Source organism: Megascapheus bottae, chromosome 29, assembly GCF_031878675.1.
Source record: "Megascapheus bottae isolate mThoBot1 chromosome 29, mThoBot2.hap1, whole genome shotgun sequence".
Classification (NCBI taxonomy): domain Eukaryota; kingdom Metazoa; phylum Chordata; class Mammalia; order Rodentia; family Geomyidae; genus Megascapheus; species Megascapheus bottae.
The window spans coordinates 10,464,972-10,489,576 of record NC_143537.1 but is presented as its reverse complement, the minus strand read 5'-3'; the positions used below and the strand labels follow the sequence as shown (position 1 = coordinate 10,489,576).

Sequence of the window (24,605 nt, the reverse complement as noted above, 5' to 3'; positions counted from 1 at the left end):
ATTCTACTCCATTGATCTTCTGGTCTATTTTTGTGCCAATACCATGCTGTTTTTGTTGTTGCTCTATAGTAGGGTTTGAAGTCTGGTATTATAATGCCACCTATGTTGTTCTTTTTTGACCAGAGTTGTTTTGGCTATTCTAGGTCTTTTCTTGTTCCATAAGAACCTTTGGATTGTATCTTCTATTTCAGTAAAGAATGTCTTTGGGATTTTGATAAACATTGCATTGAATTTGTATATCACTTTTGGCAGTATGGCCATTTTCACTGTGTTGGTTCTCCCCACCCATTAATATGGGATGTCTTTCCATTTTCTGTTGTCCTCTTTTAATTTCTTAGGCTATGTTTTTATACTCTTCATAAATCTTTTACATGTTTGGTTAAGTTAATTCCTAAATATTTTGTTCTTTTGGGGGCTATTGCAAATGGGATCATTTTCTTGATTTCTCCTTCTGTTTGTGTATTGTTGGTGTACATAAAGGCTACTGACTTTTGCAGCTAGATTTTGTATCCTGCCACTTCGCTAAAGAGTTTCTTAGTTCTAGGAATTTGGGAGTGGAGTTTATTGGGTTGTTCAGGTATACGATTATGTCATCCGCGAACAGAGATCTTTTCATTTCTTCTTTCCCTGTAGATCCCTTTGATGTCCTTCTCGTGCCTTTTTTGTTATATTTTTTTTGCCAGTCCTGGGGACTGGCATGAGGACTGTCATTGCTTGGGCTTTCTCAAGGCTAGCACTCTGTCACTTGAGCCACAGCACCACTTCCAGCTTTTTTTTTTTTTTTTTTTTTTGCCAGTCCTGGACTTGAGCTCAGGGCCTGAGCACTGTCCTTGGACTTTCTCCAGGCTAGAGCTCTACCATTTGAGCCTCAGCACCACTTCCGGCTTTTTTCTATGTATGTGGTACCAAGGAATCGACCCAGGACTTCGTGCATGCTAGGCAAGCCCTTTAACCACTAGGCCAAACTCCCGGTCCCCCAGCTTTTTTGTTCTACGTATGTGGTACCAAGGATTTGAATCTGGGTCTTCCTGCATGCTAGGCAAGCACTCTACCACTAGGCTAAACTGCCAACCCCAAGAATAGTTGTTTCTTTTGTTTGTTTGTCTGTTTTTGTGGGTTGTGGGGATTGAACTCTTGGACTGAGTGTTGTCATTGAGCCATGTGCCACTTCCTTCTGGTTTCCTGGTGATTAAGATATGACTCTCACAGACTTCAGTTGGCCGGCTGCTGATGCTGCTGCGGTGGCTCACGCCTGTAAACCTAGCTACACAGGTGGCTGAGATCTGAGGAGCAAAGCTCAAAGCCAGCTCTACTCAAAAGGTCCTCAGACTCTTGTGTGCAGTTAACTTCTAGAAAACAAGAAATGGGGCTTGGCTCAAGGATAGGATAGTAACCTTGAACTGAAGAGCTCACAGATAGTACCCAGGCTGAGCTCAAGCCCCATGACCCAGAAAAAAAAAAAAAAAGCATCTCACAGACTTTGATGCCCGGGCTGGGACATTGCTCCTGAGTAGCTGGGGGTGGTGGGTGTATTTCATATAATGAATGATTCATAGTTGTGGCAAGAACATTTCTTAGTGGTTTTTATGTCTGAAAAATACAAGTATAGTGGAATTGGTCACAAGTGGCATTTCAAGTCAGTAATGAAACTTCTATTCTTAATGTATTGTCTTAGTTTTTCTTTAGTTTGAAATTTCAAGAAGAAGGAAAAAAATAGAGGTGTATGTAGAGTTGAGGTCCTCTAGTCTTTCCATCAACTTAGTAATAACTTGTGGATCTCTGATCAATTTCTGAAATATAACAGCTCGGTGTTTGTTGTTCTTGTGGTTGTTTTTTTGTGAGGTTCGTGTTCTGGGGAAGAGTTGGGGTCCTCCCTACCACTCCATGATCTCTAGGTTTGGTTCCAGAACCAATGGGCCACGTGCTGAAAGCAGGAAAGCCAGATGCCAAAAGATGGGTGCAGAGGTAGTGTGCAGCTAGCAGATGCCTAGGAGTTGGTGGTGGGAACGCTTGGGAGTTGGGCAGGGTAGATGTCTGGGAGCTGGAGGACCAGAGGGGATGCCTGAGAGTTAGAGGTCCTGTGATCCAGCAGTCACAGCTCCTGTCTCTGAAGGCATCATGCTGGGCACCGCCTGGCACCTAAACACCTGCTTTGTGGAGCCCTATGTGAACATGAGTACACTGTGCATTCCAGCAGGTGGCGCCCCAGCCCCTGGAAGTCCCCATTCCTCTTCCCCAGGGTGTCCACATCCCCAGTCTCCTGGACACAACACTGACTTCAGCAGTCCACAAACGTTCCAGAGCTACCTGGAGTGGAGGTAAAAAGACTGGGGCCTGGGGTGGCTGTCCCTCTCGCCCTGCCCTCAGGCCCAAGTGGGACCCTGCATTTGTCATCATCCAGGCTTCTTGTTCTGGAGGTCCAGGGGGCTTGAGATCTGGGATTTGGGGATGAGCTAGGAGCAGAGTTGAAGAGTAACCTGAAAGAGGGGGCAGTTGGGCAAGTTCCTTGGGGGTCTCAGTCTGAGGATCAACCACAGGCTATGGTACTCCAATGTTCTAGGGGTATATGATGCACCCCCCATACTCCACTGAATGCTAGGCCCAGGTGCACCCCACAATAATCCCCACTCAGCATAACCAGGGAGCAGATTATGCTGGTCATGCATGGCCGGAGTTGGAAAGATTGGATCCAGCTTGTCCATGGTGGCTCACGCCTGCAATCCTAGCTACACAGGAGGCTGATATCTGAGGATCATGTTTCAAAGCCAGCTCCAATAAACTATTCAGAAAAAGCAGGAAGTGGTGCAGTGGTTAACCTTGAGCTCAAGGACCGGCTCCAAGCCCTGAGAACAATCACCAGTCCTCAGGCTTCAGTTTCCCTACTACATATACAAGTATTGAGTCTCCAAGGACAGGCAATCCTTTATTGTGTATTATCTCATTTAGTACCTATGACTGATCAAATAGGAGAGCTCAGTCTGAAAGTAGCAGTTCTGGTTTGGTTTCAGTTGGTGCTCAGATCCATTTTTCTTCTGGAAGTGATCTTGTCTCTGGGAGGAGGACAGAAACTCAGAAGCTCCCCCTATGGAGAGCATCCTATATTGTAACAGTGATAAAAAGACCTCTGAGATTAAAGCTGGGTTCTTAATTCAAAGTCACTAATGTCAGAAGACTGGGCTACTGTGCAGCTTTGGTCAACTGGGGAATCTTGAACGATATAACCCCATTCACGCCCACCCGAAAAAAGAAAATCCATGTCTCGAATCCAATTTCCTTCATAGTACATTAATGACAACAATCACTCATTATATGGCTTTTGTTTCTATATCCTGGAGGTCCTTTCATTTAGCGTCATTCTATATGGCCTTATGTATCTAGGTTTTGTTCTATTGTGAATCTCTGCTAAGAATTGCTCTTCCCTCTTATACATTTTAATATTCCTTGTATTTTTCTGCTCTGTATGTAGACGTGTGTGTGTGTGTTTGTATTTATGTATGCATGTGCATGCACTGTGTGTAAGGCTGTAGCCTCTATGGCTTTGTCCACTGCTCATTTCTGGTTTTATTGATTTTTTTATACTATCTTTGGGGATTAAACTCAAGGATTGGCCATGTGTCTTTGGCATGAAACTGGGCCAAGATTCTCCCACTGTAGCCCAGCCATCCCCCACTGCCCCTGAAGTCCTCCCTTCCCACACCCACAAGGATAACAGGCACAATACATAGAGAGATTCCCCTAAAATTTTTGTATGTATTAGGTGGTGGTGCTAGGGCTTGAACTCAGAGCCTTGGCATTGTCCTTGAGAATTTGTTATTCAGGCTAGCAGACAGTATGTCTTGACCCACAACTCAACTTTAGTCTTTTTTCTTTTCTTTTTGTCTTTTCTTTTTTTTTGCAGCTGTTCCTATGATTGAATTCAGGAATTGGAAATTGTCCCTAAGTTTTTGTTCCAGGGTCCATACTTTGAACCACTTACGGGTTCTCTCTCTCCCTCTCTCTCTCTCTCTCTTTTCTTTGATCTAGGGCTTGAACTTAGGGCCTCCCTCCCCCACTTATATTTCTTTTTGTTTATTAAAGAATTTATTGGCGCCGGGAGTTTGTCCTAGTGGTAGAGTACCTGCCTAGCATGCACGAAGACGCAGGTTCGATTCCTTGTTACCACATACATAGAAAAAGCCAGAAGTGGTGCGGTGGCTAACAGTAGAACACTAGCCTTGAGGAAAGCCCAAGGACAGTGCTCAGCCCCTGAACTCAAGCCCAGGACTGGTAAAAAAAAAAAAAAAAAAAAAAAAGAATTCATTCACATTGATTTTTTTTTCACATTGATTTTTGCATCATATTTCAAATAACAAGTTTAACAAACAAGTGTTCAAGAAGGGAATCTCTGGGGCCGGGAGTTTGGCCTAGTGGTTAAAGTGCTTGCCTACCATGCATGAAGACCCGGGTTCGATTCCTCGGTACCACATACATAGAAAAAAGCCAGAAGTGGTGCTGAGGCTCAAATGGTAGAGCTCTAGCCTTGAGAAAGTCCAAGGACAGTGCTCAGGGCCTGAGCTCAAGCCCAGGACTGGCAAAAAAAAAAAAAAAAAGAAGGGAATCTCTATATACAATCACTGGGACTTAGTTTTTGAAGTTAATCCAAATCAGGCTAAGGGTTTGTATGTCATAGAAACACATTACTGTATGAAATAAAATATTAAGTCTATAGAGTCATAGGTTTTTATGTCTATATAGTTATGATTAATTCCCATTACCATGTCCATAGCATTGGGTATGCAAATATTGAGTCCTGGCTCTTGTACTCTTTGGATTTAATAGCCACATATTAAGGACACCACGCGCCTTTTGTTCCTTAGGTCTTGACTTTTTTTTGCCAGTCCTGGCTTGAACTAGGGCCTGAGCACGGTCCTTGGGCTTAATCAAGGCAACTAGAGCACTACCACTTGAGCAACAACATCACTTCTGGGTTTTACTATGTGGTACCAAGGAATTGAACCTGGGTCATCATGCATCCTAGACAACCACTCTACCACTGGGCAAAAATCCCTGCCCTTTTTATTTTTGTCAGTTGTGGGGCTTGAACTCTGGGTCTGAGCGCTGTCCCTGAGCTCTTCATTCAGCTCAAGGCTATCACCCTACTGTTTGAGACACAACGCCACTTCCAGTTTTCTAGTGGTTAATTTGAGATAAGCATCTCATAGACTTTTCGTGCCTGAGCTGGCTTTGAACCACAATGCTCAGATCTCAGCCTCCTGAGTAGCTAGAATTACAGGTGTGGGCCATTGAGACCAAAGATACAATTTTTGAAAATTTATAAAATGTTTTCATCTTTTTGTATTCATTATCTTCCCCTCTTTCCTACCCCTTCCTGAGGACCAGGACTTGATCTTGGGTCATCAAGCTTAACAGTCAGCAGAACTTTTCACTGAACATTTAGGACTTTTGTCCTTAGGCTGGTCCTCTCAGAGCTCATCTGTTGAAAGTCTGCTCTCCAATGTATCTCATTCACAGGTAGGCCCTACAAGACGAGTAGGTGAGCCACTGGGGCTCTTTCTGTGGCTTTTTGGCAGTGGTGGTAGTGGTGTGTGTAAATTTAAGGAAGAAAGGCTTTCTGGGAGGATGTTTATCAATGAAGGTGTTCCTGGAAGGGGCTATTTTGACTCCAGCCAGCTCCTTTCTGTCTGTGTCTGCTTCCTTAGCTTAAGGTGAGCAGCTTTCCTCCATCAACCTCATGGATGCACAGGTGTGCAAGGAACCACAGGTGGAAAATTCTGAATTATGAACCAAATAAAATCTCTCCCCTTGAAGCTGATTTCTCCAAGGTAATGTATGCTGGGAACAGGTGTTTTTGCTCAAGGCTAGCACTCTACCACTTTGAGCAACATCTCCACTTCCAGCTTTTGAAGCTGTCAGCTGACTAATAGGTACTTGGAAAATATGGGGATTTGTGGCCCTGTGCTTTAATTACAACACATATTGGTGGCTTTATTGTACAGAGCTAAATAAAATGTCATTATTCACTCTCTGATGGAGCGGGTTAGACTGGGAACCCTGGCCTACCTGGGCATGCATGCCTGGAGATGAGGATCTAGCCCCTGCCTCATGTGCCTAAGTCTGAATGGCCAAGGCAGGCCATCTTTTTCTTAGAAACTCAGACAAAGATGAAGGGGCCCTCCTCTCCCAGGGAGGGTTGGGTTGGTCTTGAGAGTGGGGCACACGTGGTGAAGTGTCAAGTGTCAAGTACGGGCTCTTGTTTATTTTTGTTTCTTTTCTTTTTTTTTTTTTTTTTGGCCCCTTTCTCTTTCTGGCCCTGCTCGCTCCGGCCCCGCTCGCTCTGGCCCGGCTAGGCTCCCCCTCCAGCTCAGGCCCCGCTAGGCCCCCTTTCTAGCTCAGGCCCCGCTCGCTCCGGTCCTGCTCGCTCCAGCCACCACTCGGTTGGGCTCTGTTCACTTCAGCTCAGCTCGCTTCTTTCGCTCTCTGTCGCCATCGCAGTCTTGTCTCTGCCACTTTTCCGGTTTGGTTGTGTATGTGGGATACTGAGGAATCGAACCCGGGTCTTTGTGCATGCTAGTCAAGCACTTTAACCGCTAGGCCAAACTCCCGGGCCCTTTTTGTTTCTTTTCCTTTAACTTTTCCTTGGAAGTGGAGCTGTGGCTCAGGTGGCAGAGCACTAGCCTAGAAATGAAAGGCTAAGGGACAGCACACAGACCTGGAGTTCAAGCTCCAGCACTGGCTCCCACACATTTTCTTTCCACCTACATGAGCAGGGAGAGTCTACTGCCGGAGTGAATGCAGTGTGTGCTGTCTTGCTTACTAGCCAGTGGGTATTTCTGTGTTGTTTGGTGCCAGTTCTGAGCCCCCTCAATGGCTGCAGGGAAGACTCCACCTGCCCAGCCAGAGCCATGGGCAAGCACAGACTGTGTGATTGGTAGACTAAACAGCTGTCCTCCTGCCGGGGCCTACCGGCAGCAAATTGGGGTTCCTGAAATAGGGGGCAGGGACTGGAAAAAATAGAAGAGAGACAAACACATCGGGTCCAGGAGGTGTGCAGCCCAGGCAAAAACTGCAGCGCCCCGTTTATTCTCAACTCAAAGCTTATATCCCTTCTTGAGACCAGGGCACTGCCAGGTGTTACATCCAGATGGTTAATCAGGGAACTGTTGGGGGTTACATTCATATGGTAAATCTCAGATCAATTGAACAGGAGAAGGCCAAAAAACAATAAGACAATCAAGCAATTATCTGATGCAAATCAAAGTACAGTTTGATTCCACTCTTGCTCCCTACATCCTCCTTCTCCTGTCCTAGTCAAACCTCTCTCTTACCCCCTGTCCCCCTCCTTTCTTCCTGCTCCCTCTCTTTCTCCCTAAGGCCTGGGACAACTTTGAAAGCACAGCCTCTGGAGCAGGCTGCTATCTCCTCATGGGCCACAGAAGCATATAGCTACTTTTCAAAAACACAGCCAGAGCACTGATGGTTAACCTCCTATCTGTCACCAAGTCATTACCTATATATAGGGCTGGGACATTTGTCATGGCCTTGGTTCCCTAGAGGCTTCAAAGCGATGCCAGTGAGGTGGGAGCAGAGAGGAGGCTGTAATTTAACTTTCTCCTCTATCCTGAGTCTTATACAGCTTCTCAGATGAAGGCCAGTCCAAATAATAGCAATGAGAAGTACTAAAAATTGATTAGTAAAAATAAGTGCTATTTGTTGAGATGGATGCTTCATTTATATTCTTTCTCATTAAATGTCCATAGCCATGCGGACAGACCATTTATTATCACTGTGGCTGGCTTGGAATGGTGACCCTCAGATAATAGCATACTGAGAAGTTACGATTACAGGCCACCAACAGGTCTCCGGTTCAACATTTTATTTAGTCTACAATTTTTGAGTATGTTAATTTCCATTATATTTATTTAGAGTTATTCATTTATTTTGCCAGTCCTGGGCTAGAGTTCAGGGCCTGTACACTGTACTTGGGATTTTCTCAAGGCTAGAGCTCTAGCACATGAGCCACTCTAACCCCACCCAAAAAAGAAAGAAAATCCATACCTCAAATCCAATTTCCATCATCTCTTCTAGGTAACTAGAAGAGGAGAAGGAAAAGGGTAAGAAGATCCAAGTAGTTTCCTTCCTGTTATGCCCTTGATTGCTAAACTTGCTAAAGCAGTAAATAGGAAACACAGTAGTTGCTTGGCTGAGAGGTTGGTCTAGTGGTAGAGCGAAGACCCAGGGTTCAATTCCTTGGTACCACATACTTAGAAAAAGCTGGAAGTGGTGTTGAGGCTCAAGTGGTAGAGTTCTAGACTAAAGAAAAATCCAAGGACAGTGCTCAGGCCCTGAGCATAAACCCAGGACTGGGAAAAAAAAGAGAAAAGAAAAAGAAATATAGTAGTGTCAATGTACCCAACCTCGGAATGTCTTCAGGTTACCTTCCCATGGTTGAGCAATGCATTTGCTAAAGTCTTCAGGTCTCAGCTCCACTTGGGCTGCTTGTCCTAGGGAAGAGGGGTCCCTTTTTCAAACTCCTCTGCCTAGAAGAAGCAGCAGTTTTGTGATTCTCAGTGAAGGGAAGGAGGTGCTGCTAGAGATAAGGATGCTGGAGAGCAGTGTGAGCTTGGAGGTCACAGCCTGCAGAGGGAAGCTGCAGCAGACTTGTTCTGAAGAAAAACCAGGGAACGGGAGAGGAAGGAAGGTTAATAATTAAGTTAATATTTTAGATTAGTTGTCCAGAGAAGGGTTTGCTGAGGGAAACTTTTGATCTGGTTTCTGAGAAGATGGAGAGAAGCACATATATTTATTTTTGTGTATTTGTGTGTGTGCAGGCACATGCACATGCACACACACTCTTCCACCAGTGCTGGGGTTGGAACTGAGGGTCTCATTCCAGTGCTTGACTTCTTCCTGAAAGGCAGAATCTCAAAAAAAAAAAAAAAAAAGTCTCAGGTTCTTTTGTAAAGCCGGGAGATTGGACTAGTGGTTAAAGTGCTTGCCGAGCATGCACGAAGACCCGGGTTCGATTCCTCGGTTCCACATACATAGAAAAAGCCAGAACTGGTGCTGAGGCTCAAGTTGTAGAGTTCTAGCCTTGAGAAAGTCCAAGGACAGTGCTCAGGCCCTGAGTCCAGGCCAGGACTGGCAAAAAAAAAAAAAAAAAGAGTCTGAAAGGCAGAATCTCTACTACTTGAGCAAATACTCACTTTGAGTTGTTTGCTAATTTATGGGAGATAGGAGCCTGTCAGCTTTGTCTGCATAGGCTGGTTTTGAACAGAGATCTTCAGATATTAACCTCCTGATTAGGCAGGAGCCATCAAGCATCTAGGTGCACTGAAAGGTTTAGAAGAGGAAGTAGCATTGTAGCTCCAGTGATCAAGCAACAGCCTTGAGGGGAAGATTCAGGGACAGCACGCAGTTCAATTTCAAGCCCTATGACTGACTTAAAAAAAAAGTTTTGATAAATTTTCTAGAGAAGAACATGCGAAATTTGCAAAGGCACTGCCTTGTCAACTTGTTAAATATTTATTTATTTAGAAAAATGTCAAGATCAGTATAGTTAGGAGAAAAGTCAGTCACAACATATGGGCCTCATAGGGGGTAAGAATTGTAATGGAAGGTCATGTGAAGGAAAGACACCAGTGAGTCCTAATAGTTTCACCTGGTGTATTATGAAAGGATGCCTCTGGATGCTGTTTTACAGCAGTGTCCTCAATATAAAAGGCATATAATATTATTTATGACGTTATTCACAGTAGTAGAAAGGTAGAGACAACCCAAATGTCTATAGATGGATGGACAAACTATGTTTGGTATATCCATTTAATGGAATATTAATCAATTTTAAAGAGGAATGACATTTGGACCAATGCTACAACAGGAATGACCTTTAAAAATATTTTAAGTAGCTGGACACCGTGCCTCACACCTGTATGCCTAAGTAAGGAGACTGAGATCTGAGGATCGAGGTTCACAGCCAGCCAGGGAACTAAAAGTGTGAGACTCAGCCAGGCATGATGACTTACTCCTGTCATCCTAGCTACTCTGGAGGTAGACATCTCATGATCAAGATGGAAAGCCAGTCTGGCACAAAAGGACTTGAGACTCTTATCTCCAATTAACCTCTAGAAAATGGAAATGGAATTTGGCTCAAAGGTAGGGCAGTAGACTTGAAATGAAGAGCTCAGGGCCAGCGCCCAGGTCAAATCCAAGCCCCAGAGCTGACCCAAAAGAAAAAAAAAACAAAGGAAGTGAGGTGGGAATCACTAGTAGAACATCAGCCTTGGGCAAAAAGGGTCAACTTCAAATGGAGAATGAAGAAGGTGGCTGCTGCTAGTGAGAAAGACCAGGCTAGGTGCTGGGAGTGTGGCTCAGTGCTAGTGCTTGGCCAGAGCCCATACCCGGATCAAAGTAGGTCTTGGTTTCCTCTGCCCTAGGAGAAGCAAGTGGTGAGCCCCAGACCCCTAGCTCTGGGCATCAGCAGGAATCGATAACTCTCTGCAAAGCCACATAAGGTTGACTGTTAGCAGCAGCAGGAGAGGATGGCATTGGTTGCCAGAGGCCACAGGGATGGCACCAAAGGGTCCCCCTCCCCCGTCCCCCTGCACACCAGCTCCCAGCATGCACCAGTCAGGGCCCTGCAAACCAACAGTTGTGCTTTGTCTTGGCCAGGTGGGCCAGGAGGGAGCGGGAGATACCATTGAGGATCGGGAGGGGGGTGGTTTGATGTGAGACCCACCAGATCGCTCCCGGATGACGGGACCGCTCCACAGGAAGGCAGATGTGGACGGATGCAGAGTTTTGCTTACATGATGGAACAGAGCATCGTGGGCTCGATGGCTCCACGAGCCCAGCACTGGCATTGGTGGGGTGACCCCCCCCACCGCCATGACTTAGTGGTGGAGTCCGGCTTCCGGCCATCCAGGAGCAGAAGGGCAGGGAAAGTTAGAACTTGGCCCGGCCAAACCACCATTGCTGGTGCTCTAGGAGCTGGTGCTTTCTCCGCTCCAGCCGTGGGCTCTGCAGACGCCGGCACGGAGCGGACATGGAGCCTGGAGCAGGGCTCGTGGGGCTCAAAGTCTCCGCAGCCGCGGAAAGAGAAGCAGCTTCCGCAGCGGGTGGCTGTGCACCAGCGGCCCTGGTCTGCCTGCCCAGCCGTGGCTTCGCAGTCTGTGTCGGGAGCAGCAGCCCGAGGGCACCTGGAGAGGACGGGAGCGGCGCTGGTTCCCACAGCCAGACAGGTGCGATGGGGCCAGAAGCCCCCACTTTCCACTGCCCCCACCCGGTTTGCTTCAAACCTTCAGCTCCCTCTTCCTCCTCTTCCTGAGTCCTCCATGTGCAGCTCTTAGAGAGTTAGCCCTTCCCCCACCCCTCCCGCCCTTTTCCTTAAAGAGATGAAAAACATAAAAAGCTGCTCCCCATTTTGAGGCAGCAGTGATCTTGTTGTTTATATCCAAAAGCTCCCATAAATTAAAGAAATAGGATTGTGGTGTCCAGAAGTTCCAGGAACTGACTTGTCTGTTAAAATTAAAGTTGACGTAAAATCCAAGGATATCATTTCTTTTCCAAGCCATAAAACTACCCTCAGACAGCTGAATAGGACTCAACCGGCTTTCAGCCTGCAAAGTCCTTGACCCCCACTTTATCTCACTCAAACATCTGGTTGCTGTGTTGCTGTAAATCTGTGGTGTTTGCCTTTAAAAGCACTGTAAAATTTCAGCTCTGCTTCCTTCTAAGCTCCAATGTGTTGGATGCAGGACAAAGCCCGAGCTGCAGCCCGCCTGAATAAAAGGCTTGCTTTCACATTTTGGAGTTTCTGACTCTTGGTGGTGGTCTCGTGACCTGGGCATTGCATTTGGGGGCTCATCCATCTGGGATCCCCCAGGAATGCCACTGAGACCCTCTGGAGGCTGGAAGGTTTATTGCTCTGTGATCAGTAAGAGCTAAGAGAGCTTACTGTTTGTGTCTGTGTTGTTAAGTTTTTTACTTTCATCTTAGGGCTATCAGTCCCATCTGTATCTGGCAGGCTGTTACTGGGACAGACTTGTCCAGACAGTGATCCTGGAGGGAAAGGAAGATGTCCTGATCCCTATTATGGGCAAGGGCCCTCTGGACCCTAAGCCCTCTGGGGGCACTGAAGAGATGTCTATCCGGTTTGACAGCATTCCCCAGGGAGGGAAAGAAGGAGTCTCCCTGATTCCTCCCTGCAAGAGGTGGACTGTGTTTGGGCAGCTTCCCTCTGAAAGTTGTGAGGGGGTGCCATCTGGTAATCAGTCCCAGGAAAATTCAGCTGTTTGTTTACATTTGTAATTTATAGTCTGTTGTCTGTTTGCTGGCTCTTTTCTTTTATCCTTTCAACATGGGAAGCAGCACCTCTTCTCCCTTAGATGTGATCCTTGCACATTGGCAGGATGTGCGGGAGACTGCCAGTAACAACAGTGTAATAGTTGAAAAGAAAAAGTTGGTCACCTTCTGTTCTTCCGAAAGGCCCCCCTTCAATGTGGGATGGCCCACTGGTGGTACTTCGGATTTGACAGCCATCTGGAGAGTACAGGACATTGTTTTTCACCTGGGCGCAGGACCCCCTGAGCAAGTTCCTTATACAATTAAGTTGCCTTGTAAAAAGTTTTGTTTTGAACCTGGTTCTCACCTGCAAGAGTAAATTGGCAAAATTCTTGACACAAACTTCCAGAGAATGTACAGCTTATATTAATTTTGCGCGCTTTAAGATCTTTGAGTATGAACGTGTGTTTGAATGGTTGTGAGTGAACATGTTCAAGGTTAAATTGTCAGCATTCTATGTAAAACACTGGATGAGCTCGTCCTTGAAACACTAAGGCAATTGTATAAATCTAAGTCTAAACTTAAAGAAAATTATTAGGTTTAAATGTTTTCCAATGTCTCAAAGGAATATTGCATTATTTTAAAGAGAAACTGTTTATCGGAATTTTCTAAAGATTCTGAAATCTGCATTTAAAAAATAATCTTGTGTTGTAATGCATAGAGCTGTTTACATTGTAAGCATTGTATCTTTTTTTTTTTTTTTTTTTTTTTGCCAGTCCTGGGCTTACACTCAGGGCCTGAGCACTATCCTTGGATTTTTCCAAAGGCTAGAACTCTACCACTTGAGCCTCAGCACCACTTCCGGCTTTTTCTAAGTATGTGGTAGCAAGGAATTGAACCCAGGTCTTCGTGCATGCTAGGCAAGCACTCTACCACTAGGCACTCCCGGCCTGCATTGTATCTTGTTTAGCTCAGAGACACTAGGGAATTTGGAATTTATTTCCATGAGTTAAGTTTGGAGATAAGTATCAAAATTTAAATGTGAATTTGTTTATCCATGTCAGAAAATTAGTGTGTCTTTTAAAACTGTTTAGGTAATCAAATGCCAAGAGAAAGGACCAGGAAAACTTAGTCCTGTGTGACCATCTTTGGTGGTGAGAGGTGAACTGGCAAAGCTGCAGCTCTGGGTTCCCATGGTGGGACAGGCCTTAGGGAGGGTCGACACATGGTGAAAAAAGTAAGCCAGCACAAAACCTGTTCATTTACACCTGGCCAGATGAACTGCGTGGACCATCTTCGTCCTTTTTCCTTGCAGACTGACACTGGACATCTGGTGGTAAAATGTAAGTGATGTGATTAATATTTCTTAAACTGCCCCTTAAAATGAATTAAATTGGGGTAATGGCTCAAGTCTAGCACCCTGCCACTTGAACCACAGCACCACTTCCTACCTTTTCTGTGTATGTGGTACTGAAAAATTGAACCTGGGGCTTTGTGCATGAGCATTCTACCTCTAGGCTACATTCCCGGCCCTGTAAATCACTTTTATAATAACAATAACTTATACTGTAAAGAACAATACAGATTGCTCAGGCAGTATAACCTCAGTTGAAAGTAAATAACTTATTGGACCTTATCCCTTTGAGATGTGTAAGTGTGTATAGATAGGTATCTTCAACTCAGTGGCTTTGATCATCTTTTTCCCAAGAAAATAGTGTGTAATAGACAAGGTATGTTGGCAGAGGCCTGTACTCCCATTTACTAGGGAAACAAAGGTAGCCTTGGGTTCTGAGGCTGACTTGAGTACAATTAAAGCCTATATGAAAGTCACCTTAAAAGCCAGGCATGCTGGCTCATGCCTCTAATACAAGCTATTCAGAATGCTGAGATCTGAGGATCAAAGTTCTAAGCCAGCCTGGGCACAAAAAGACCTGTGACTTTTATCTGCAATTAACCTATAGAAAATGGGACGTGGTCCTAGGCTCAAGAGTAGGGCAGTAACCTTGAGCTGAAGAGGTCAGGAACAGTGCCTGGCCCAGAATTCAAGCCCCATGACCAACCAAAAGAAAAAAAATTAAAAAGCAAAATGTTGGGTGGCAGTTTGGCCTAGTGGTATAGTGCTTGCCTAGCATGCACAAAGACTTGAGTTCGATTCCTCAGCACCATATACATAGAATAAAAACAGCTTGAAGTGCGGCTGTGGCTCAAGGGTGGAGCTCTACCCTTGAGAAAAGTCCAAGGACAGTGCTCAGGTCCTGAGTCCAACCCCATGACTGGAAAAAAAGAAAAAGGCTGGTAGAGAGCAAATAAAAGTGGGCATGCCATTACCTCCAAAAGAAGTGACCAGTAGGCTTCTGGGAGTTTGGCCTAGTGGTATAGTGCTTGCCTAGCATATACACGAAGACCCGGGTATGATTCCTTGGTATCATATACATAGAAAAAAGTCAGAAGTGGTGCTGTGGCTCAAGTGGTAGAGTTCTAGCCTTGAGAAAGTCCAAGGACAGTGCTCAGGCCCTGAACTGGCGAAAAAAAAAAAATGACTATTAGCAGTACTCTAAAGGTATTTAGCACTTCTGTGGAAAGGCATAACTTCAACCCTGGTTTTTGAGAGTGAGGTGGATTCCTGTTCTCTGTGTTACTATGGCTGTCCTGGGACTGGTTGCTCTATCACATTTTGGGTCTCTCCAACATTCCCTGCTCAGGAGGAAGGAAATGGCAACTATCTAGAAGAAAGGGGAACTATATCAGATCCCATTTATACATCTTACCCACTAGTCTCGTATTCAGAAACTTATCCCCCTCCCTCTCCATGTAATTGTCTGGAACTATTCATCTCTGCAGCAATATAACTACTTTCCAAAATTTGATGGTCCCAAATGGTGAGTGAGCACTGATTCCTTTTGTGTCAGCTTTCAGGTCTAGAAGCCTGGGCAAATATAAAACCAGACCCTTCCCACCCTTTCCTTACACCCTTACCCCTTCATATCCTCAAATCTCACTCCTGCTTCCCAGACATGCTTGTATTTCCTTACCCTCCTCCTAACATGTCCCATGCCTCCAGCAACCATCCACACTGTCCTCAGCACAAACAGGTCTCCTCTGCCCTCACACTGTGCTCAGGATCCTGCCTGTGCTGTCAAGGTGACCTACGAGGTAGAAAAGTGCTTGCTGAATCCATAGGTGATTCCTAACCTAGCCTGACATCTCTAGCTACTTGTCCTATAGGTTATCTGCCCCTGGTCATTCAGGATTAGGGGGTTCTTTGCTTTGCCAGGTACTGTTTGGAAAGCTGAGGGCACATGCAGACCCAGATACCTTGCACTGTTTCCACAGAAAGAGCAGACAGTCTGTGTGAGAAGATGGATGTGTTTCAGTGCTAAGCTCATCAAGAGAACAGGCTAGGCCTATAACTGGAAAAAAATGGCTCCCCTGCCACATTGAGTCTCATTCAGTTTCCTTAGCTTCCCTAACATGGAAGTAGCTAGGTCGTACCAGGCTGCAGCCCTTGCATTACTTCACTCAATTCAAGCATAGGCATGCATGTGCAAGCATGCATATGTTTTTCAAAGAATATCTTGACTTTGAAAAACAATGTAGTGCCTATCATAAAAGTAGAAATCCTATTAGCTATATTTCTTCCATTGTGTTTTTACTATCACCCTGAGTATAACCCAAGTGTATTCTGGATGATAATATAAGCTCTAATATTTTTCTAGGAGAGAATGTCTCACTATCTCAAACATAAATTGCTATTAGGAAGTATAGTTGTGAATATTGATGAGACAGAGTACCTGGCTCAGCAACAAGATATTAACAGGCTGGTTGTTTTACCTCTTTATGGGATTCCAATTCGGTAAACGTTAGCATCATGTGGAGAATGTTCCAAACAGTTCTAAATTCATCTTAGAATCTCCTTTATGACTTCTCCTCCATTAGATACTCTAAATATCTCATTTGATAGAATAATTCATCAATATATTCCTCAGAATACTAAGCAATATCGGTAAGGTCGAAATGGGGACATATTTCATGATAAGAAATACTCCATCAGAATTAACTCTGTGGCACATTAATGATTAATACCCTTCTGGTATTTACTTGGTCCAGGATGCAGGGGACAAAAACAAGCATGATCCCATGAAAACTTTCCTTAGTGGGAAAATGATCCCATATAGAGAAAATAAAAACAGATAAAGGACACCATCCACCTTTTGTTCCTTAGGACTTGACTTTTTTTTTTTTTTTCCAGTCCTGGCTTGAACTAGGGCCTGAGCACGGTCCTTGGGCTTAATCAAGGCAACTAGAGCACTACCATTAGAGCAACAACATCACTTCTGGTTTTCACTATGTATGTCGTACTGAGGAATTGAACCTGGGTCATCATGCATCCTAGACAACCACTCTACCACTGGGCAAAAATCCCTGCCCTTTTTATTTTTGTCAGTTGTGGGGCTTGAACTCTGGGTCTGAGTGCTGTCCCTGAGCTCTTTATTCAGCTCAAGGCTATCACCCTACTGTTTGAGACACAACGCCACTTCCAGTTTTTTAGTGCTTAATTTGAGATAAGCATCTCATAGACTTTTCGTGCCTGAGCTGGCTTTGAACCACAATGCTCAGATCTGAGCCTCCTGAGTAGCTAGAATTACAGGTGTGAGCCATTGAGCCCAAAGATACAATTTTTAAAAATTTATAAAATGTTTTCATCTTTTTGTATTCATTATCTTCCCCTCTCCTCTACCCCTTTCTGAGGACCAGAACTTGATCTTGGGTCATCAAGCTTATCAGTCAGCAGAGCTTTTCACTGAACATTTAGGACTTTTGTACTTAGGCTGGTCCTCTCAAAGCTCATCTGTTGCAAGTCTGCTCTCCAATGTATCTCATTCACAGGTAGGCCCAAGAAGATGAGTAGATGAGCCCATTGGGGCTCTTTTTGTGGCTTTTGGCAGTGGTGGTAGTGGTGTGTGTAAATTTAAGGAAGAAAGGCCTTCTGGGAGGATGTTTATAAATGAAGGTGTTCCTGGAAGGGGCTATTTTGACTCCAGCCAGCTCCTTTCTGTCTGTGTCTGCTTCCTTAGCTTAAGGTGAGCAGCTTTCCTCCATCAACCTCATGGATGCACAGGTGTGCAAGGAACCACAGGTGGAAAATTCTGAATCATGAACCAAATAAAATCTCTCCCCTTGAAGCTGATTTCTCCAAGGTAATGTATCCTGGGAACAGGTATTTTTGCTCAAGGCTAGCACTCTACCACTTTGAGCAACATCTCCACTTCCAGCTTTTGGAAGCTGTCAGCTCACTAATAGGAACTTACAAAATATGGCAATTTGTGGCCCTGTGCTTTAATTACAACACATATGGGTGGCTTTACTGCACAGAGCTAAATAAAATGTCATTATTCACTCTCTCTGATGGAGCGGGTTAGACTGGGAACCCTGGCCTACCTGGGCATGCGTGCCTGGAGATGAGGATGCAGCCCCTGCCCCATGTGCCTAAGTCTGAATGGCCAAGGCAGGCCATCTGTTTCATAGAAACTCAGACAAGGATGAAGGGGCCCTCCTCTCCCAGGGAGGGTTGATCTTGTGGATCGGCCACACGTGGTGAAGTGTCAAGTAGAGGTTCTTGGGTTTTTTTTTTTTTGTTTCTTTTCATTTAACTTTTCCTTGGAAGTGGAGCTGTGGCTCAGGTGGCAGAGCACTAGCCTAGAAAGAAAAGGCTAAGGGACAGCACACAGACCTGGAGTTCAAGCTCCAGCACTGGCTCCCACACATTTTCTTTCCACCTACATGAGCAGGGAGAGTCTACTGCAGGAGTGAATGCAGTGCGTGCTGCCTTGCTTACTAGCCAGTGGGTATTTCTGTACTGTTTAGTGCCAGTTCTGAACCCCCTGAGTGGCTGCAGGGAAGACTCCTCCTGCCCAGCCAGAGCCATGGGCAAGCACAGATTGTGTGATTGGTAGACTAAACAGCTGTCCTCCTCCTGTCCTAGTCTAAACCTCTCTCCTACTCCCTGTCCCCCTCCTTTCTTCCTGTTCCTTCTCTTTCTGCCTAAGGCCTGGGAGAACTTTGAAAGCGCAGTCTCTGGAGCAGGCTGCTATCTCCTCATGGGCCACAGCAGCATATAGCTACTTTACAAAAACACAGCCAGAGCACTGATGGTTAACCTCCTGTCACCAGTCATTACCTATAGGACTGGGACATTTGTCATGTCCTTGGTCCCCTAGAGGATTCTAAGAGAGGCCAATGAGTTGGGAGCAGAGAGGAGGCTGTAGTGGGACTTTCTCCTCTATCCTGAGTCTTATATGGCTTCTCAGATCAAGGCCAGTCCAAATAATAGCCATGAGAAGTAATAAAAATTGATCAGTAATAATAAGTGCTATTTGTTGAGCTGGTTGCTTTTATTTTCTTGCTCATTAAATGTCCATAGGCATGCCGATAGAACATTTATTATCACCGTGGCTGGCTTGGAATGGTGACCCTCAGATAATAGCATACTGAGAAGTTACGATTACAGGCCACTAACACCTGTCTGGTTCTACATTTTTTTTTCAGTCTACAATTTTTGACTATGTTATTCTCCCTTATATTTATTTAGATTTAGTAATTTATTTTGCCAGTTCTGGGCTTGGGCTCAGGGCCTGTGCACTGTCCTTGGGTTTTTCTGAAGGCTGGAGCTCTACCACTTGAGCCAGAGCACCACTGCTGGCTTTTTACTATGTATGTGGTTCCTAGGAATCAAACTCAGGTCTTCGTGCATACTAACCAAGCACTCTATCATGAAACCAATCTCCTGACCCTTCCCTTTATATTGAATTAGCATGTATTCATTGAACAATGAAGATTCATTGAGATATTCCTATATATGCATATGAATTATTCCTCACTCTTACCTTCCTCATCTCCTCCCCTCTTTTTTTCCCTAGTTCTAGGCCTTGAACTCAGGACTTTAGCAGTCTCCTTTGGCTTTCTTAAGACTAGAGCTCTACCACTTGAACCACAGCAGCACTTCCAGCTCTTTTCTGTGTATATGGTATCAAGGAATTGAAAACAACAATCCAAAGTGGCACTGTGGCTCACTCAAGTCAAACAGTTGTAGCCTTGACAAAAAAGCTCAGTGACAGTGCCTATCCTGAGTTCAAATTGCCGGACTGGCAAACAACAGCAACAAAGAAAGAAAAAAAAAAAAGGAAAAGAAAACCAATTTTAGAAGTCTCACTGTGGCTCAAAAGGTAGAGTGCTAGCCTTGAGCTGAAGAGCTCAAGGAAAACACTGAGGCCCAGAGTTTGAGTCCCTCCAACAACAAAAAGTATATTTTGCCAGGGTGATGGGGAGCCTATAATCCTAGCTACTCAGGAGGCTGAGATCTGAGGATCAAGGTTCAATGCCTGCCTGGGCACAATAGGACCTGAGATTCTTATCTCCAGTTAACCTCTAGAAAATGGGAAGTGGAGCTCAAGGATAGTGTGGTAGCCTTGAGGTGCAGAGCTCAGGGACAACATCCAGGCCCAGAGTTCAAGCCCTATGATCCACCCCCCTCCCCCCAAAAAAGAAAAAACCAGTCTTATCAAATTCCATTGTTTTAAACACACACACACACACACACACACACACACACACACACACACACACGTAGAAGCATGTAACTATGCAATACATATATACACGCAAAGGTTTTCCTCGATATTCACCTTATTTTACCCTGTCTGTTCACCCTCCTTGCTCCCATTGGTGAAAATTTTGAATGTAAAGGTGATATATAAAGGGGCCACAGTTACATAAGTATATATACATAATACATACATATATATATATTAACAGTTGTGCATTTATTTTTCTTTTGCCAGTTCTGGGACATGAACTCTTGGCCTGGGCATTGTCCTTTGGCTTTCCTTTTTTTTTTCTCTATTAATGTCACAACTTAAAACTTCCCCTTCCCTCTTCAATTTGTAAAATATATATTGGATTCCTGATACATACCCACCCTCTGCCCCCACCCCTTCTATTCATTTACTCAATGTTTTCCCCTTGACCCTACTTCATTCTTTCAATTACCCACTTCCTGATAGGGAATCTAATTTCCATACCCCTGTAAAGGCATTCAGCTTAGTTTTTTGTTTTTTTTTTTCCTTCACTTAGTCTCTCTTTCTACCCAGATGAGAAAGAAGTATTCTCATCCCCTAATACCAAAATGGTTGTTTTGTGTTTTTTTCCAGGAAGGTAACTGACAAAAGAAGTGATAGCCTAATCAGTTAAGTATGTAATTTCTAAAATTGTGTGAGAGGTCAGGATACCAAGACATATTCCTGACTTTTAATAATAAGAATATACTCATTCCATTAGGAAATAGAACAAGATTGCTTGGAATTTTGTGAAACAATTTAGAGCTCTCAATCATTTGCACTTCCCTTAAATTCTTCACATTACTCCTGTCATTAGCTCTCTGTGTAGAGTTTACTGAGGCAATTTAACTGGCATATTTCAAAAACCTTTGAACTTTGATTTCCATTCTATACAATGGGAGATAGAATTGCATGCCTCTATAAACTGGATATTGGTAGTTCTGACATCCTCTTTCTGTGAGAAGTGAATGAATGAGATATCAAATAAAAATGTTAGAATGGGGCATGTCTAAGCCCCATTTTCTTCATCTAACTCCAAGGAACCTTGCCGAGACCCTCTGGAAGCCAGAAGGTTTATTGCTCCATGACCAGTAAGAGCACTCCATATGCTGATTGATAGGTCATCCTCACACAGGCCCCATGTTCTCTGCTTATTTTCTTGCGTTGAGGATTGGTAAGCACAAAGATGGGAGATTCATTTGATAAAGGCATGCACCCTGCCCCAGGGACGCCCATCGTGAACTGGTTGATACTGGCAGTCTGGATTTCTGTATCCTCCATGTGAGCCCTGGGCCCCCACACTCCACAAGAGAGAGTGTGCCAGTACAGCCTCCTAGCTATGTGGGGAATTGGGGGGAAACTTGTGAGTTTTCTGGACTTTCCTAGCACACACAGCCTCCCTGAAGTCTCCAGAGTATATTTTCATTTTTTGTATATGTCAATATAAAGTTCATGTTATTGTATATTAAGAATTTACACTCTATGTGATTGTGTAAAGAAGAAACTAAACTTTTGGTAATAGTATTTCCTGTGTAATAAACCACCCAACAAATACAAGCAAAAGAACATTATTGTTTTATTTATTGTATTATGTTTTAAGTATATATACATTGTGGGATGTCCTTGGGTTGGTACTTTGTTAATATTGTTTAATAACATATGAGACTGTAATCTTTTTGGCTGAGCATGGTTGGTTGGGATTGAGTCAGTCCTGTGAGCATTATTTTATGATGGGTCTTTATTAGGCCCTGTATCTCCAGCAGCATGGCCAAGGTTCTTCATGTGACTGTTGATGGAAGTGAGCATCAGGAATGTCTAGGCCCGTGTTTGCGCCATCTTTACTGATGTCTCTTTGGCCAAAGCTTGTTAAGTAGCAAATTGTGAGTCATGGCACAAGGGTGGTCTGCATATGTGGATACTGGTAAATGTGCCGTTTAACCACTTTTGCAGCAGCATTATAACACAAGACATGAACTGTATACATTTTTCCTGAAAAAATTTAGGTGCAAAATAGCTTACCATGCATGCTTTTCATGGGTTTTGATTATGTAAATGAATGATGTGTGTATGTATAGGTACCATATACATAAAAAAAAAAAAAGCTGGAAGTTGTGCTATGGCTCAAATGATAGAGTTCTACCCTTGTGAAAAGACAAGGACAATGCTCAGGCTCTGAGCGCAAGCCTAGGACTGACAGAAGGAAGGAAAGAAAGAAGGAAGGAAAGAAAGAAAGGAGAGAGTGAAAAGGAAAAGAAAAACATCTAGTTTTAGTAAAGATGTCATTTTCTTTTTCTTTTTTCTTTCTTTTTTTTTTGGATCATGGGCCTTGAACTCTGTGCCTGGGTGCTGTCCCTGAGCTCTTCTACTCAAGGCTACCATCCTACCCCTCCAGCCACCACCCCGCTTCCCATTTTCTAGTGAATTATTGGAGATAAGAATCTCATGTTCTTTAGTGCCCAGGCTGGCTTCAAACCTCCATCCTCAGATCTCAACCTCCTGAGTAGCTAGGATTACAGGATGGAGCCATGGTGCCCAGCCCATGTATAATGTTTTGAGCAGGAAAATCTGGGGCAAAAATCACACAGGCTCTTCTTTGACTACTTCATTTGCCTTCTCTCCCAGCTATACTTCCAGAATCTTGTGGTCATTGTCAACAGGAAGAAAGAATGAAAGCATCTCTGGTGAGTTGTTCTTTCTTTATTGACTCTTGCCATCCTGGGCTTGAAGTGAGGGACTGGGCACTGTCCTTGAACTTCCTCAAGGTTAGCCCTCTACCACTTGAGTCACAATACCACTTCTGGCTTTTTCTGTGTATTTGGTAGGCAGACTCTCTTCCTCCCCTCCTCTTTTCCTCATTTCCTTTTCTCTCGTTTCATCTCCTCTCCACACCTTTCTTGTCCCTCTTCTTCATTCTTTTCCCTGCCCCTTTGTTCCCCTTGTCTCTCTTTCATTTGTTTGTCTGAGAAGAGGACTTGCTTTGTTTCCACAATTGTCTATCTTAGAAATGTGATACACTGACCTCTGTCTCCATCATGACTGTCTTGTACTACTACTGGAGATTAAACTCACAGTCAGCTTCTTCCTTCACTGCTGGTACTTATCATTTGAGCCATGACTCCAACCAGTTTGAGTTATACCCAGGTTGGCTTCCAGGCCTCAGTCTCTTTAGTAGCTAGGGTAGGATACCAGTCCTGAACCAGATATACTTGTAATGTTTCATTTTTCTGTTTTTCATACCTGAATATTTAACAGTACATAAAGGTCAATGAAATTCCTATCTCCACTGAGCCACAATTAACCATGAAGTGACACTGTGATTCAAATGATAGAGCGCTAACCTTGAGCTGAAGAGCTCAGGGCCAGTGCCCAGGTCCAGAGTTCAAATCCTACAGCCTAAAAATTAAGGAAAGATAATCTCTCGTTTGACTTCTGTACAACAAAATTTAACTATGTTTCATTCCATCTTTAAAAAAAATTCTTTCTGGGCACAGTGACTCATGTCAGGAGGCTGAGTTTTGAACATCACAGTTCAAAGCCATCCGAGGCACTAACAAATGTGAGACTCTTACCTCAAATTAGACTCCAATTAATTACTAGAAAACAGGAAGTGTTATTGTAGGGGTAGGACAATAGCCTTGAGTTGAAGAGCTCAGGGGCAGTGCCCAGGCCCACAGTTCAAGCCCTATGAGCCACCAAAAAATTCTTCTATGTGTTTTTGATCACATTCCTGTTTTTTTGCTTATCTGTCCTTCTTGTGGTGATCATAGATTACATTTTTCTTTTGTTATCTTGAATATTCCTTATGGGTTTATCAGTTTACCTTCCTCTTTCCTTCAAGACCTTTTAAAATGCAAATCTGGTAAATTAATATTTTATTCCTCTGCAACTTGGATTCTGCATTGTAAGAAGTAGGAGATTTCACAGAAGTTCATGCTAGCAATTCTTTTTTTATTTATCAATATCAGTATCTGTGACCACACTTCAATGTTGAGAAATTTAATAACAAAAATGATTAACAGAGGATATATCGATTGTGGTAAATAAGTCAAATTTTGTAAGGACCAAATCATTCATTAGCTACTTCTTTTTCTTTATAGTTTGGGTAATGTATAGAGGGGTTATAGTTACATTCATCAGATAGTGGGTGCATTACTTTTCAAACCTTGATAGCCCTTCTCATGTTTTGTCTCCTTCCCCCCCCACACCCTCTTCCTTATTAGTCAGTTTTCACATTTTTTATTTTTTTTGTGTGGGTCATTAGACTTGAACTGGGGCTGGGTGCTGTCCCTGAGCTCTTCAGCTCAAGGCTCCTGCTCTACCCCTTGAGCCACAGCCCCATTTCCCATTTTCTATTGATTAATTGGAGATAAGAGTCTCAGGTTCTTTAATGCCTGGTCTGGCTTTGAACTGATTGTCAGATCTCAGCCTCCTGAGTAGCTAGGATAACAATTGTGAGTCACTGCGCTGGCTTTCATTAGCTACTTCTTGAGTATAGTTACTCCCTCTCACATCCACCTGGACACTGGGCATTTTGCAGATCTACTAAAGTGATATATAATCCACAAGGTGTCCTAAATGTGTTCTGATTGTTTATGAGCACATTTCTTTTTTGCCAGTTGAGGGGCTTGAACTTAGGGCCTGGGCACTGTCCTTGAACACGTTTTGGTCAGGCTAGCGATCTCCCACTTGAGTCACAATGCCACTTTTTTCTAG

At 44.0% G+C, this 24,605-nt stretch overlaps 2 protein-coding genes and 1 long non-coding RNA gene across 8 annotated transcripts in view; 2 read left to right on the top strand and 1 right to left on the bottom strand.

The window, feature by feature from the left end:
* LOC150044707 (ral guanine nucleotide dissociation stimulator-like) overlaps window positions 1-24,605 on the top strand; it is a 358,565-nt gene that overhangs the window by 46,504 nt on the left and 287,456 nt on the right. The window lies entirely within an intron of this gene.
* The window catches only part of LOC150044717 (uncharacterized), a 98,532-nt gene that overhangs the window by 20,956 nt on the left and 52,971 nt on the right, over window positions 1-24,605 (top strand). For 2 of the 6 annotated variants that reach the window (XM_090320913.1, XM_090320907.1), the window contains exon 5: window positions 22,515-22,573. In XM_090320913.1, coding sequence (XP_090177039.1) covers window positions 22,515-22,573 — 59 coding nt within the window. Of the gene's footprint in view, window positions 1-10,936; window positions 11,238-13,514; window positions 13,623-17,028; window positions 17,167-17,354; window positions 17,478-20,503; window positions 20,527-22,514; window positions 22,574-24,605 lie in introns of those variants that run through there. The other 4 variants (XM_090320911.1, XM_090320910.1, XM_090320908.1 and 1 more) reach the window with 4 other exon arrangements.
* LOC150044719 (uncharacterized) lies at window positions 12,469-15,475 on the bottom strand. The gene is made up of 3 exons (XR_016533082.1): window positions 15,312-15,475; window positions 13,534-13,609; window positions 12,469-12,646 (listed from the first exon to the last, which is right to left on the bottom strand). It is a non-coding gene; the product is annotated as an uncharacterized LOC150044719 (long non-coding RNA).